Raw genomic sequence first — 16,325 nt, forward strand, 5'->3', positions numbered from 1 at the left:
AAAAAAAAACATACCAATAAAAACAAAGAACTGCATCATTATCAGCAAATCCACGTGGATTGCTTTATTTATTTATTTTTTTACATCACCATTTTTCATCATCATCATTGTCATTATTATTAATATTATTCTTTATTTTTCAGATATTTCCATCTTATTACTACCACTGGAATCATGGAAATCTGTTAAATCGTTGCACAATTTGTTCCTCAAAATGTACACATTTAGCGTATTTGAATGACAATTCTCAATGTTTTCATATTTACTCTTGAAACTCGTCCAAACGAAGCAAAGAACGAAACCGAACATGTACATACGTTTATCCAATACATACCTGAAGAAAATAAATAGTTATCGTAAAAAAAATAATAAAATACAACTGAAAAAAATACACACATCTTACAAATTTGATTCCCGCCCCCAGGAGCCCCGCCCAGCCGCCCCAAACCCACCCTGTAGGTTTATCATACAGATATATATTTTTTAACGACACCTCATATCATCTTTACTACCAAAAAAATGTTTGTTTTTTTAGGTCATTGTCGTTATTGGACATGCATCGTAAACACAGAGGCTAAAGGTTTTGTTTTCTGGGCTTCCTCAGGCTGCCCTCTCTCCTCCACAGACAGCTTTTCCTTCCTGTTATGGCTTGTGTGTGCAGTAGAATGACCAACTTCTGTTCACATTTTTCATTTTATTTTGCTTCCCATCCTCTCGAATCGGCTGTTTTTGTCTCTCTGTCGGCTCCATCCTTATAAAAAATTCCCAGTGGAAACTTCATAGTGACTTGGTTCTTAGTAGGTAAAACTGGAGGCTACTATCTAGCTAGCTTAGCATAGCACAGCTTTAATCTGAATCAGTAGTCTCAAAACACAAGCAAAGAAAAGAAAGGGGTCCAAATAAGCTACTGCTGGCTACAGCCCCCAACACAACGTTTACACTCTCACATGAAAATGGCTGCAAACAGATGCACAATTATACATCTGTAGGTCTTTGAAAAGCAGAAGTGGAGCCTCCTGCGCAACCAACAGAATGAGGGAAGTTATTCCTAAATACTAAGCCAACAAAAAAAAAACTCTTGTCTTTTCCAGCAGCCATTGTATAGCACAAATAGAGGTAAAACCGGCTGACTAATCATGCTGGAGCTCAGGTAGGTAACGGCGAAGTGTGACGTTTTTGAAATGGCTCATTTTCAAGGCACCAAAAAGAATTATTTTATTGCCAAAAAACACCTGGGTGTTTTTTTTTTCTTTCAAGTGCTTGGGCTGTTTTTAGAAGAAGTTGAGATTCAAATAAAGGTTTGAAACTGTGCAGAATATGAATTTTGCGTTATTTACACCAGAGTTTATACTTTGTTTTTGGTCTCACAAATAAGGAAATACTCAATCTGTTAAAACATCAGAATAAAGCTGTAATACTTTGGGAAAAGTCAAAATATTACAAGAATAAAGTTGTAGCAAATACAACTTTGCTACTGATAATAATTTGATGCTGATATATTGACTGTTCTCGAAATATTACAACTTTATTCTCAAAATATTATGACTTTATTCTTGTATAACTATGACTTTATTATGGTAATTTTACAACTTTATTCTATATTATGACTTACCACAAAATTAAGACTTTAATCTCCCATTACTGCAACTTTATTCTGGTAATATTATGACTTTATTCTAATAATATTAAGACACTGTTCTAATATTATTTCTACTTTCTACTCATAACTTTATTCTTGTAAAAAGATTTTCTTAGCTTGGTTCTGATACTCTGATGTAGTAAATAAGTGCTGCAGCAGCAATGTTGCCTCTTTTCAATAAATTTACTTAAATATAATTTTTCAGTTTAAGATTTTACCACTAGGGTGAAAGACTGATCTATTTTAGTCTGAATAACCAACATAAACCAATTTAAGGGTCATAAAAGTTTGCTCCACCAAAATCTCTCCTTTGATGCCCCTTTCAAAAGAGATCACTATTCGCCTTTAAGGTGCCAACAGACAATGGCTCTCTGATGTGGTCGGACATAAATGGTGGTCTGAATTCAGCCGTGTTTTACCACACCATCCGATCCTGGTGGGGACCAGGGAGGCCAACAAAAAGGGGCTGCGCCGGCTGGAACCAGACACCAGCGGAAATAAAGGAGCGCCGGTGTCGTTTCCGACACATCTGACTGTCTCCCTGAATCGCTTTTCAGCTTTAACACCCTCTTGATCCGAACTAAACAATGAGTTCAGGTTCTGGCCCGGCCCTTGGTGTCGAGCAGACGTTCTGATGTTTGAAACTGTAAGATGATAAACGGCGCCCGACACGCAGACGGAGAGAGAAAACAGCCGGTCCAATGCAGCTCGCTAAATCTGAGAACAAGTTTATACATTCTTCATGTCATTTTCCCCCCATTTTCCTTTGCTACTGTTATTGCAGAATGGTCAGGTTTGCGATTAGGTTAATTGGTAGAGTCATTGCTTCGTTCTTCGTGGATGAGCGAGAGGGTCCTTTAGTCCCAATCCAGCCAGCGCCCTGAGGAGAAAAAGGAAACACACCTTTACTCGTTATTATTGTTCTCTGTATCTTTCATTTTAACTCATTATTAACACACATATAAGCAGACACATTAGAAAGTCTAAAAGAGTGGCATCTTAATGGTAAATTTACAAAAAACACATCCAGCGTTAAAACCAGCTAACCAAACGTACTGGAATTCTGCTTGGGTTGCTAGGCGTAGTGCTAGCTGAATATGACCAGAGGTGGATAGAATAACCAAAACCTGTAGTGAAGTAACAGCAGCACTACTTCAATATAGTTTTACACAAATAAAAGTAAAAAGTATTTGACCCCCTGTAGATTACGGAAAATCAACAATAAATTGAAACTGGAGCAACGACTTCCACAAATCCGCTAACAGCAGAGCTAATTTTTAGCCTAGCACTTTACCGCACCTTGTTTCCCCACAATTAATTTTTTCAGATCAATTCTAAAGCGCTATAGTTGTTTTGTAAACTTTCAGTTTAATACAGTTATAATGAGCTAATGAAACTAGCGCATTAGCATCAGCTTCCGCTAAATTCCTTGTTGGTGTAGCGCTTCAGCGTTAGCAGAACTAATGTTTATGTTTAGTGTTTTAGGGTTGGCGCAGCTAACTTCTTAGCAAGCAACCAATTCAAGTATTTAAGTTTTATGCATTAATGGAATTTAAACCTGGAAAAAGAAAGCTAAAAATAAATTATTAAAATACCAAATCATCATTGACACTCAAGCCCCACCAGCAGTTTATGGAAACCTCCAACCACAACTGTAAATTGTACATTTAAGACCTGGGAGGAATGTACTAAAACTCCCAGACAGGTCAGCTACAGCAGACAAAATGCATCAAACGACAAGTTCAAACGCTCGACACATGTGGAAGCCATCAGCACAGAAGTCAGCGGCCACACGCAGGAGGAACCCTGTCAGGCCGTTTAATTGACATGTTCTCACCTCAGCAACTCAACAGGAGTACGTCCTCACTGAGGCAGATTCACCCCGGGCACCAGAGCTAGCTGCTTGGAAACCAGGAGACAGAAACACAGAAACACAACGTCATTAACGTAACAGCAGTGACCTTTCTGGAGGTATTAAAGGGATTATAGCATTCCTCTGCTTTAAAGAGTCTGCGCCTTGTTATTGTCAGTTCCTCCGCTAAAGGAGGAAACAAATTCCTGAGGTAAGCTAATGGTAGAGTAACATAAAATCCGATTATATATTTTAGAGACTGCACCTTTTGCCCTAATTCCTGACATGCTCATCATGTGAGCAAAACTTTGTAAAGTAGCAGCAAAACCACAAAACAATACTGAGTATTATTTTCTAATGCAAATATCTTAGTGTGCTTGACATAAGACAAAAGTGACTTACAAGCAACTTTTCAGAAAGATAAAATACGGAGTTAAATTGAAGCCATATAGTTTGTTCAAAAGGTTTTTTTGAAACTGAAATTGACAAACACAATTGTAATTAGAAAAAAAATATTGAAGTTAGGAATCAGGACCTCAACTAGCCTCAGTTAGCCTAGCTTTAGCATCATTACCAACTCATGTTTACACTGTAAAAACACAAAATCTTACACAGTACAAAGTACTAGATCAGATTATTTCACTTTTAACATGGGAAAATGTTACAAGTGACACATTTTTTATCAATATTTATTGACCTAAAACAAGCTGCTATTTCTTGTTGAAAAGTTACTTGTCAGTTAGTTTTGTCTTATTTCAAATGTACTGAGACCAAAAACACTTTGTGAGATGTTTACAGAGAAGGAGTTAAAGGTGAGAGCTAGAGGGGTGAAAGGTCGGGCTCACCGTCACTCTGAACCTTTCTCAGGGTGACGGAGGGCGTGGAGATGGCTGAGGCACGGAAGTTAGCGGGCAGCGTCTCGGCGGAGTCGGAGGTCACGCCCCGGAGGTCTTTCTCCCTGAACATCTTCCTCCAGGAGGGCGAGCGGGTGAACGTCTTCGTTCCATCCTGCCCAGAAGAAACACCCAGTAAGTGAAATAAAGACGCGAATGCTGACGTTTTCAAGAAGCCAAATATTCTGACCTCATCGGGTCGTCTCTCCGTTCCCATGGAGAGCAGGGAGTTGTACTCCTGCTCCAGAACCTGTCTGGCCTGCGGGAGAGAAGTGACCAAACTCTTTCAAATACTTTTCATGACTTTCAATTCAAATTTGTGAAGGCGATTATCTAAGATTAACCAAACAGATGTAACGTTTTAGATCTTTTTGGGTGAGCAGGAAACTCACAGGTTGGTCCGTTTACACTACGTTTATAGCATACTTAAACTAGTACCTTAATTTGAAGTCAAATTTATTTGTATAGTACTTTCTAAAGTGAAAACATCATAAAAATGTTGTACAGTAGCCAAAGAAGCAATAAATATTACATTTTAAATGCCGTCATTTGAAAAACACATCAAACATGAAAGCTTCATTTTTTATGGTTCAAAGGAAACTCTAACCAAGTGGGTTAAATGCACTCAGTGTTTCGGCTGTTTTGCAGTTTTCAGGAAGTTTGTTCCAGTTTTCTGGTGCATAGAAGCTGGACGCTGCTTCTCCATGTTTGGTTCTGGTAGTTCAGGTCAGTAAATGCATCACCTGTGTGTTCTGATTGGGGATCTGCAGCAGGAGGGCCAGGTCGGTGTAGTCAAAGGTGTCGTCCAGAGCCAGCAGAGCGCCGTGGACGCCGCTCTCTCTGAGGTTGTCTGCGTACTCCTTCAGGCCGATGCTCTGGACCCAGCACATCACGCGCTCATTGGACCACACCATCACATCTGGACAGGAAGAACAGACTCTGATAAAGTCATAAAATTATCCTGATCGGCCTGTTTCTAAAATAGAAGTTAATAAATAATCAAAGTTTCTGTCCACTCGTATCGGTTTGGATCTGATCAATCTACCACATTCAGCCTTACGAGGAGATTACCTTTATTCTGGTGGACGCTGTCCTCTCTCCTCCTCTCCAGCTCTTTTCGGTCGTAATTCAGGCGCTTTAGGCACATGATGCCGTAATGCAAACTGACCCTGGGCAAGGTCAAAGAGCAGCAGCGTTTAACAGGTTCAAGCAGGTAACTGGGGGTTTCATGTTTAATCTGTGAAGCACTTGAGGCTTTCAGCACAGAGCCTTGATCTGACGCCACACCGAGTCGTCACTGTCACAACGGGAGATTCCCCTGCAGAACAGCCTCAGCTTTTAGTAAGAATTACTACAAACTTATAAATTAGAGAGTGACTCAGAAGTTCAGTTCAAATTGTGTTTTTTTCTGTTTTGTTTAAATAATAAATTAAAATTCAATTTTTTTCTTTTTTCGTTTATGTTGCCATTTAAAGTGTGACAAAAAAGTAAAAGCAGATGATCTGTAAGCCTGAAGCATTAAAATAGAAGTTCAGGAAATTTAAAGTGGTAATTTTGACTAATTAATTACATAAATTTCAACGTTAAAACAAACAAGTTACATTTTTCTAACATAAAAAGATTCCAGAACTTTGTTTCTAGAAACACCTGTAATATCAAAATATGACCAAACTCAGAATTCTGACTTTTTTCTCAAAATTCTAACTTAAATTTCAGAATATTGACTTTAAGTCAGAAATTGTTACTGTTTTTCCTCAACATTCAGAGTTTTTTTTTTTTTAAAGAATTAACTTTTCTAACTTCTAAATTCTAACTTTAATTTCAGAAATGTTACTTTTTTATCAGAATTCGGACCTTTTTCTGACAATTTTGACTTTTCTTATCAGAATTTTTATTGTTTCTTCTCAGAATTCTGACTTAAATTTAAAATTTTTAAATTTAATTTCAGGATTTTGAGTTTCAGTCAGAATTCCGACTTTAATCTTCTCAGACCAAAACTCTAAATTCAGTTGATTTAATGAAAACCAAAAAAATCTAGAACCAACAAATCTGCATGCACGTTTTAAGTAAGGACCAGCAGCCGGTTTTTTCCAGTGTTGGTGGCGCCGTACCTGTGGAAACTGTCCACCATCTTGAGCTGCCCTCTCAGCTCCTTCTTGGTCAGGTGGTCCAGCATGCGGGCGTCCACCAGCGACTCCATGAAGTAGCTGCGGTACTGGGGCAGGCCCAGGCTGGGCAGCCAGTCGTTGCCCACCCACTCATGATTCATGTCGCCGTAGGCCAGAATCTGGAGGGGGACAAGCGCAGATGATCGACGCTGAATCACACTCAGCTTTACATTTCATGTCTGAGCGCTCATGACTCACTGCAGATGAAGGAACTGACAAATAATCGGTGTGTTTTGTTAGTAAAATAAAAAAAAAAGTGATCCTCACCTGATCCCAGCTGAACTCCTTCAGTTCCTGCAACGCCGAGAGAAAAGACAAGGCAGAAAGAGAGGAAGACGGAGCGAGTGGAGTGGTGTGGGGAAGGGAAGGGAAGAAGCAGTGTGGACGGATGGAGGGATGAATGAGGAGAAGCAAAAGAGGGAGAGGTCACAGCAGCAGCAGCAGCAGGAAAAGAGGACAAAAGTGAGGAACAGTGTGTTAGTGAACGGGTAATTAGTTTGAAGCAGTTCACGTAGAAACAGGGAGATGCTCAACACTATGGCCTGGGCCCACAGAGGAGACAGACGGAGAGAGGGACAAATACAGAGAAAGAAGAGGAGGAAGGGGAGAGACTCATCAACGTGATTCAGACCAGACCAGACGATTCTGCACAAATCCTGACCATAAAAAGGGAATCTGACAGGAAACGGCACCACTAACCGGAGGCTTGGTGGCGGCGTTCAGGGACTCCATCTCTGCGTGGGTCATCCACACGTTGCTGGTGGACTGCAAAAAACGTAAGCACAGACATTTATTCTGAGAGATGTAAAAACAAAACACAGATTGCCTTTTATGCCTCGAGCATCGGAGGTGAAAGATTCCCTACAGGAGCCATCAATCAAACAGCAGGTTTCCTGCAAGGGGCAGGAACAAAACGTTCAACCGGTTTCTTTGAACTGATGGTATCTGTTCAGGGTGCCGAGTGAAATCCTTTGAATGATTGCTTCCCAACGTTTCAAACAAAATAAGCAAACTGCAGGAGAGGTAAAGCCAAGACAAACCCTGCCAGGCAACAGCGCCAAAATCCACACAGTCGGGGAAAACTTCAAGTTTCTTCAGGAATCTTCTTTGAAAAGACAAAACATCCGATAGAAAGAAGAATGACGCCGTATTAGGGCGAAAACAAACAGAAAACATACATTTCTGCCGATAAACGTATCAAATTTTTAAATTAATCGCAGAAATTTTCTACAAAAAATTTCCAAGTTTCAAAAACGTCACAAGATTAAGCTCTGAATTTTTTCAAGAAAGTGGATAGAAAAAGCTCTGAAATTTTGAGATTAACTTAAAAAATTCTCTAGTATTTATATATATACATTTCTGAGCTCCAAAAGTTGAAAATTTGCAAGAATTTGGAAATTTTTGAGTTTCATATGTCAAAAATATTCACATTCCCATAAAAAATTCATTAAGCATTAGATTTATCACTGAAATTTTCTAGAAAACTTTTTAAATTTCTGAGTTTGAAATCTCAATAAATGGTGAAAAAATACTCAGAAATGTGAGATTAAGCTGAGAAATTTTCTAGAAAAAAAATTGAACATTTCTGAACTCAAAAATAGAAACATATGCAAGAATAAGCTCAGAAAATCTTTTAGAAACATTTTGACATTTTTGAGTTTCACAAGTGAAACATTTTTGACATTAAGAAATTAAATTTAAGAAATTAAAGAAGAGGAGTAAATTTCTGTCAAAAAATACATAAATAAATTCAAATTATTTCCAGAAATTTTCTAGAAATAACTTGTAATTTTCTAAGTTAGTTTTGTCTTGTTTGGAGTGCAATAAGACATTTTCACTAGGAACTAAACAAAAGGTTTTCTGATTTCGCTCTGTTTCCTGTTGTGTGCATGCAAGGTTAGCCAGAGGCAGTTCTGTCACGCCTTGGAAAGGTTTTTAGATTCGTAGTCTTTGGGTTGTTCAGGTCTGCTGTCCCGCTCTACCTGGACGGGTTGAGGACACGCCGTCCAGCAGAGCAAGCTTTTCGTTCTGGTAATCCAGGTTATTCCAGGAAAGAGTTGATGAAAACTTCCAGCTCCAGAAAAACTCCTATCTTCAAAAATTTCCCAAGACATTTGGCAGCAGCAGAGTTTAACAGAACTGTTTACAGAAGGCATTTTTCACCAGATATGAAGCTGATATTTCTGCCGCCTGAGGAAAGTGATATAAAACTGATATTCTTAAACAAAACGATGCACACAAATCCAAAACTGTGTTTTGAATTCAGCAGAAAATGTAAACAGGAATATAAACTGGGGCAGGGCGTAGTTTTAAATTGAACAGAAATTTCAGGGTGCTGTCATGGCCTTTAGATTGAGGATGTTCAAAGTGGGAACTTTTGGATCTAGAATCTCGTTCTTACAAAAAAATAAAATCATTAGCTAAAAAAGTTTATGTTTATTTTTGAGTGGATAAAATGCTGACAGACAAGTTTCAGTTTGTAAGCTCTGCGAGGAAACTACGACATGCTAACAGCTAGCTGCTAACAATGCTAAGGTTAGCGTGTACATTAAAAATTCCTTTTTGTGATACATTAGAGGGTTTTACAGTTTTTAATGAGTCTAAATTATTTCTGCTACATCAATTATGCCTGCTTTACATTTGCGATGTATTTAACTTTTATGCTGTTTATGCATAAAACAGCATAAAAGTTAAATAAAACTTTTAAACCTTTAAAAATAAAGGTTAAAGTTTAGCCAAACCCTGCTATAGTTTCTGAAAAAAATAAAATAATCCCAAAGGTAAAAATGCACATTTTTAAGGTGATTTTTTTCATAACAATACCAAACAATGCATGTATAAGATATGTTTTTATTTTTGAGAAAATAATTGTATAGAAAACTGTCAATAACGTGTCAATAGAATTGAAAATTATTATTATTATTGTAAGATAATTTATTTATCTTCTTTTGCACAAACTTATTGAAATATTTGTAATTCTCTGCAGTAAATGTGACTGATAAGAATCTAAAATGAGTTATATGTCAGCGTTCTGACACAGGAATGTGTTTTTGTAGCAAAAACATGCAATGTGCTCGCCGTATGACGCAGGCTGCATATTTATTTACATGAAGACCTGGTAACTGAGCAAGTGGGGATGCATTTCAACACAAAGTGTGAACACACATAGCTGCAGCTGTCAACTTGTTATTGGATCGCTAAGCCTCCGTGTTAGCACCAAGTATGAACAGCCACACTAAGCTGCATGTTGGTCAGAGCAAAAAGAACCAACTCCCTACCAAGAAGACTCACAGAAAATGTTCTTACAAGGCTGCTAAGGTCAGCTCATATTTATTACGAGAACCAAAACAATGCATTACAAACTAAAAATGCATAAAACATAAAGAACAATCTGAGAAACACTGCAAAACACAAAATCTTACCAAGTAATTTTGGTCTAGTTTCTACTGCAAATATCTTAAAATATGACTAAACTAACTCACAAGAATCTTTTCAGCAAGATACGGGAGCTTGTTTAAGTCAATAATTCTATCATATTGATATAAATCAAATAATCTGCCAGTGGAAGTAGAGACGTTTCTTTTTTTACCAATCGTAAGAAATTATTGATTTAAAATTTAGTTCCCAAAATAGGGAGCTAAATTAGGGCCATAAAGTTTGTTTAAAAAAACTGAAACTGATAAAAATAAAAAATAAAGACTTGAAACTGAAAATTAGTTTTCTTTTTATTAGTACCAGAAGTTGTATTTCTAGCTTCAAGGTTTTCTTTTTCCATTTCAAAGATCCTTCTGACATAATTTTTTTTAAATTAAGGGAATTTTTTTTAAATTGAAATTCTTTCTGTTTCAAAAAATGTCAGTGTTTTAAAACTGAAATTTTCAGTTTCTAAATTATTTTTTCAGATCCAAATCTTTTCTTGTTTCAAAGTTATTTTCAGTTTCTGAACATTTTTGTCAAATTATTTTTTTCCAGTTTCAACATATTTTCAATTAAAAAACTTTTTAAAAAAATATGTTTATTGTCAGTAAAAAACCAACAACAATTAAACAAACTTTGTGGCCTCAATTTAGCTCCATACTGCACATTGCTCAAACTTTACTTTTAAGTTGCTTTTGTTTTATTTCAAGTGTGCTAAGACATTTGCACAAGAAACCAGACAAAAAATCAAGATTTTGTGTTCTCACAGTGAACATAAGGGTTGTACCTTTAGTAACGGTGCAAACGTCCCAAAGATAAAAGCCGATATTAGAGGTGAAGCCTTACTGAGCGAGTGCTGGCTGGGGCAGACGGGCTGGTGAGGGACACCATCTCCTGGATGGCCAGGCGCAGTTTGAGCCGGTGGAGCGGGTTACTGATGCCGATCTCCCGCTGGATCTCTGTGTCCGACAGGTTGGCCATGATGGCGCCGCTCTTTACGTTAGCGCGACACGCCGCAACGTACCAGGCGGGCATACCGACCCACAGCTGGAAGGAAGTGGCACAATTAGACACAAAATTGTGCTTAGTAATCCACAAATTTATTAGAATGTGAGCATGACATACCTCTAACCAAGACACAACAGTCGGTCCGTCCCAAGATGCAAACGGAAGTCCTTGGCGACAAGCTTCTTCCAGAAGTTCATGTCTGACAAAATGACAAGAATGTTTCACTGAAAACCGAAAACCAGTTAAAGCAAATAATTAAAAGTGACCTATGATGCTTCCTTGAACAGGTCAGGATAGTCTATGGCAACACAAAACATGTTGAGGACATTTTTTGGCACAAAATAATTCTTAAGATAATGACGTTTTAGCTGTTTTAGGGACTCTTGTCACTTTAAATCCAAATAAGCACAATAATAAAACTGTACGTCTTTGGAAAGTGGAGCCTCCTGCACAATCAGCAAGAATGCAGCAAGTCAACAACAAAACACTTTGACAGCGCACACAGCCGTAAAACCAACTGACCAAATGTGCTGGAGGCCTGTTTGGGTTGCTAGGTAACGGCGTAGTGGAATGTGACTCATTGAAAAGTTTTTGAAACAACTCGTTTTCCAGATGGTAAAAAAACACAAACTTATTGCAAAATTAACATAAAACCTCTGGGTGTTTGTTTTTTTAAGTGCTTGAGCTGAAGTAGGACAAACCAAAATGAAGGCATGAAAACGTGCAAAATGTAAATTTTGCATAATAGGCCCCCTTTAAAACACCACAAGATTCACTGACTTCTTTTTGCTGCGACGGTCTTTATCTGCCGGACCAAGAGTTCCCGTCTTGTTTATCCCCATTGCGTCTCCAGATCCGAGGTCTTCAGAGGGTGTAGACGCTGGGAGACACAGAAACATCAACTCTGCTCAAAAACAGAAAACCGTGGAAGCTCAAATGTGTTCGAAAGGACCAGGAGGTAACACTCTGTGACTGTTTACCAAGAGAGGCAGGCTCATCCCGCCCAGGTTGGCCCAACCTTCCTTTCTCCTTCTTCCCAAAAAGCCGACCGATGGAAGACTTGATGCTCTTCTTCTTGCTGGACTTGTGGAGAGAATCCTGGCTGCTGTTGGAGCTGCTGCCGTCTGCAGAAAGGCTGTGAAATGAAAAGAAAAAAAATCAGTAAATGGAAAAATATGGAGCTAAATTAGGGCCATAAATTTTAATCAAATTAAAATAAAAAAAAGACTTTGAATTTGAAAATTAGGTTTGAATTTTTTTTTATAGTTTCAAAACAGTTTTTGAAGATTCAAAACCTTTTCTCAATTTCATAAGTATTTTTTAAATTTTCTTTTTATTTTAGAAATATATTTTGGTTTCAAAACTTTTTTTCAGTTTCCAACATATTTCTCTGGATTCCACACTTTTGTCAGGTTTCCAATTTTTTTTTTTGATTAAAAAATTTTCAGTTTCAAAATTATTTTCCAGATCCAAAACATTTTTCAGTTACAAATTTTTAATTTTTTTGAGTTTCATTACCAACAAATTTTCTTCCAGTTCTGAATATTTTTTTGTCTTTTTCAGTTTAAAAAAACCCAACAAGGTGGACAAATTTTATGGCCAGAGTTTAGCTCCATAGAAATTGAACCACAAAAGCTGCATGTTGCGAATTGCTGACGTTACCTGCGAAACTCTCGGGGGTCGTTGAGCATGGCGCCCGGGTGGGTGAGGTTCATTCTGTCCAATCGCAGCGCGCGAGGAGTCAGAGGGGGCGTGGAGTCGAGGAGAGCAAGAGATCGATCGTCCTCTTTGTTGTTCTGGAACAACAATTTTAAAACCCTGCATATTTCATCCCATGTGAAGCCAAATTTAACTTTTATTGGTAAAATAAAGTTTTTGATGATTAACCACTTTTTCCAGAGTGGATACCAAAACTTTTACTCAAGTAACTCAACATGTTTTTCCAAATACTCCAAAATGTATATTTGTTTTCTAAAACTTGCTCCAGAGAATGTAATTAAAAACAACCCAACTCTTAATGTGACTTAAAACCGGGAGGATTTTGAAACGGCTCATTTTCCAGACACCAAAAAATATTAACTTATTTCCCAAAAACATAACTTGGTGGATTTTTGAAGTGCTTGGACTGATTAAAAAAAAAAGAAAGGCAGCAAATTGGAAGTATAAAAATGTTCTGCATAACAGGTTCCCCCTTTTCTACATTTATCGGCTTTCCTCGACGACTCCCTTTCTGGATGAGCTATTTTGCATAAACAGGGAAGTAAAGTAAAAATGTCAAACGCTGGCTGGAGGTTTTGCATTCCAGGACCGGTTACTGGTACCTGTCTATCGGTCTCGCGGGCCGGGGAGTGAGGCAGGCGAGGGGTGGAGTGACCAGAGCTGGGCGGAGACGGGGAGGCCAGGGTGGAGGACGTGATGGATGAGGGGATGAAACCCCGTCCAGAGCCGTCTCTGCCCAGGGAGGAGGGATGTGTGGGCGGGCTGTCCAACGCCACGCTGACCCGGCTCTCGATCTCCTCGGCTCGCAGCTCTGTGTTCTCCTTCTCCTCCTGGATCAGCCTGGTTCAAACAAAACACAGTTTTGTACTTTAGCAATTCCTCCATTGCGCAATCAGCCAAAAACAGGCAGGAATTCATTATTCATGACATATTTTTGACTTTACTGGAGGCTTTCAACAACCAAACAGTCTTGATTTTCTGTTGAATTGTATATTAAACATTTAAATATTAAATGTTTTCACAAGATCTTTGAGTGAAGCAGTGGAAACAAAAGAAGCCACAAAGTCGAATAATTCAAATACATAAAAATCACGGGTTTTCCAAAGAAGGTTAAAGGTCAACGGAGATAAAAACACATAAAAAGGAAAAAGGCAAGTCGCTTTTTCAACCTCAAACATCTTATTACGGCCCAGATTTATCTGTTGACCCTTTTAATATCAACATGTTTATGAATCGGTGTTAAGAACCGTAAAATGTAATGACTGTGTGTTTATTTCGCCGTGTTTCCAGGTAGGTGATGGTGAGTCAGGCTGCAGATTTTCTGAATTACTGCCTCCCTGCTTCCCTCCCTCTTTCATACTTGATCTCCTTATTGATGGCCTCCAGCTGTTTCTGCAGCATGATGGCCAGGGTTTGCACGTCTGTCTGTCCGCTGGGGGAAAGCAGCTCGAACCGAGGCTCCCCGTCGTCCTCGTCGTCGGAGCAGCCCACGTCCATGCTCTGCTCGTACCCGGTTCCCAGCAGAGCCCCGCTCTCCCAGTCTGGGTACTGCGGCGAGAAAGGCAAACCAGAGCCTTCGTCACACAAGGAACCGTTTTCAGGGTCTGCACTTATTTTTGTTTTCCACAATTCAAGAATAAAACTACAACTTTTAATTCCCAAACTGTATTGTCGTCCTGGCGGGCTCCCAGGCTTTACTTGCCCCCCGCCAGGCTGAGAACTGTTTGTGTTTTTATAGACCCCTTGCATGTCAATGTTTGCATCAAAAACTTTTGCAGAAGGACGATACTTTAAAATGCCATGTAGGGATTTTCACACAGCAAGGGGAAAAACATCACACAAAAACATTGAAGAATATCTCAACACCTCTTGTTCTTCCTTTTTCCCACTTCCTGCGTTGGCTACAGTCAGACTGGTCGCCAGAGCAACCGACAACCACTATATGCATCAGGATTCAACACCAATAAACACACACTTTTAAATCTTACTATAAACAAGTGAAGAGGGAGCAGGAAGAAGAAAAAACCTGCTGCTTTCTCAATAATTACAAAAATAAATTTTCAGGGTAGTAAACATTAAATTACCACATTTAAAAAATATATACATAATTCTCTTCGTTATTAACTCAAAGGTGTAGCAGATTTAATCTCATAAACTGTTTTTGTGAAACTTGACTGAGAGAAACTTGACCGACTTCTTCCAATGACGCTGCGTTCAGGAACAAAGCAGAAATCTGAATTTCCGACAAGAGAAAGCAAATGACCGTTAAGAGCCAAACTGTGTATTCAGCTGTGGTGAGAATGAAAAACATTCTCAGATTTTGTTACAGAAGCTCCTTGATTATCCTAATTGCGACTCGTTAAATTTAATTTGCCTGATTCACTGCTGCTGCCGGCCGTTGATGTCATTACGTTTGACAGTTTTATGAACCCGTAGGCCCGCTGCGGAGCAGGAAGAGCAGGTCGCCTGCAAACATTTGTGCAACAAAAGGGACACGTTTCCAGCAACTGTTGCAGAAATATCGAGGACGTGTTTAGGATGTCTTCATTTCACCGTTTCTGTGATTTATTTGTGATATTTTCACTAAACTGGTAAATTCGCAGAGTGTGGGAAATGTTTAAAACCTAAAATTGTTTAATAAATGCTTTTGTTTTACTGGTTTAATGTTTTTTCCAACAGTTTCACCTCTTCTGGAGCTCTTATTAATAAAAAAAAAGTGACATTTAATTTCTTTGAAAAAATTTGTATTAAGAAAAAATCTCAGAATTTTTTGTTTTTGTTTTACTTTTTGTGGAAATACCTCCATACCTGTGGAGTAACACAAAACTAACTGAAAAGTAACTTTTCAGCAAGAAATAGCCACTTATTTTAAGTGAATGATTCCTTTATTTTGACAAGAAAAAGAACTAGTTCCTTTAAGATTATCAAACTTATAACAAGATATTTTTTCCATGTTACAAGTGAAATAATCCGTCAGTGAAATGTTTTGATCACTATTAGGGAATTATTTACTTACAACATGGTCACATTTTTCCTGAAAAGTTACTTCTAATATAGTTTAGTGTCATTTCAACTATATTAAGATATTTGAACTAGAAGCTTAGAAATATTTTGTATTTTTGCAGAGCAGCTACATTGTTTTTTTTTTTTACAGATGTTGCACCTTTTCTGGAGCTCCAATAAATAAAAAAGCCATTTTATTTCTTTAGGAAGACATACTGAGGAATGAAAACAGTAAAAGGTCGAATTATTCGCACCTTGCTTGAGTCCTCATGGGCGGTGCTCCAGCGGGCCCTGTGGCTCCGTCTGCCCACCCCCCCGCCGGAGGCATTGCTGAAGGGATCCAGGTGAGTGGTGGAGCCGGCCGGGAGCGACCCGCCTCCATGGGAATACCGCAGCTCCAAGGCGCTGCCTGGCAGAGAGCGGCTGCAGGGAAAACAAGGAAAATACATCTCCAGATAAGATTAAAAGGCTAATTATCCCTGTGGCGGATGAGGTTTTTGTGGCAACTCGTCTGTGACAGTTTAACAAAAACAAACAAGTTGAGGAATGTTGTATGAGAGGGCATTTAAAAGTGGGAGAAAGAAGGCAAAATCTGGAGCTCAGTGTAACTAGAAGACACCTGGTGA

At 38.6% G+C, this 16,325-nt stretch overlaps 1 protein-coding gene across 2 annotated transcripts in view; it reads right to left on the reverse strand.

Moving 5' to 3' along the window:
- Positions 1-35: 35 nt before the first annotated feature.
- Positions 36-16,325, reverse strand: part of ppfia3 (PTPRF interacting protein alpha 3) — a 33,737-nt gene continuing 17,447 nt past the window's right edge. The window contains exons 15-31 of one of the 2 annotated variants that reach the window (XM_055052071.1): positions 15,954-16,122; positions 14,057-14,244; positions 13,299-13,536; positions 12,640-12,773; positions 11,958-12,112; positions 11,758-11,857; positions 11,095-11,176; positions 10,816-11,016; positions 7,252-7,317; positions 6,820-6,846; positions 6,496-6,671; positions 5,456-5,553; positions 5,128-5,303; positions 4,575-4,643; positions 4,337-4,499; positions 3,477-3,538; positions 36-2,519 (exon numbers count right to left, since the gene is read on the reverse strand). In XM_055052071.1, the coding sequence (XP_054908046.1) occupies positions 3,486-3,538; positions 4,337-4,499; positions 4,575-4,643; positions 5,128-5,303; positions 5,456-5,553; positions 6,496-6,671; positions 6,820-6,846; positions 7,252-7,317; positions 10,816-11,016; positions 11,095-11,176; positions 11,758-11,857; positions 11,958-12,112; positions 12,640-12,773; positions 13,299-13,536; positions 14,057-14,244; positions 15,954-16,122 (2,095 nt within the window). In that variant the 3' untranslated portion in view covers positions 36-2,519; positions 3,477-3,485. Of the gene's footprint in view, positions 2,520-3,476; positions 3,539-4,336; positions 4,500-4,574; positions 4,644-5,127; positions 5,304-5,455; positions 5,554-6,495; positions 6,672-6,819; positions 7,095-7,251; positions 7,318-10,815; positions 11,017-11,094; positions 11,177-11,757; positions 11,858-11,957; positions 12,113-12,639; positions 12,774-13,298; positions 13,537-14,056; positions 14,245-15,953; positions 16,123-16,325 lie in introns of those variants that run through there. The other variant, XM_055052072.1, reaches the window with a different exon arrangement.

The sequence above is a fragment of the Poeciliopsis prolifica genome, unplaced genomic scaffold (genome assembly GCF_027474105.1).
Source record: "Poeciliopsis prolifica strain line A6 unplaced genomic scaffold, Auburn_PproV2 SCAFFOLD034, whole genome shotgun sequence".
In the NCBI taxonomy this organism is placed as follows: domain Eukaryota; kingdom Metazoa; phylum Chordata; class Actinopteri; order Cyprinodontiformes; family Poeciliidae; genus Poeciliopsis; species Poeciliopsis prolifica.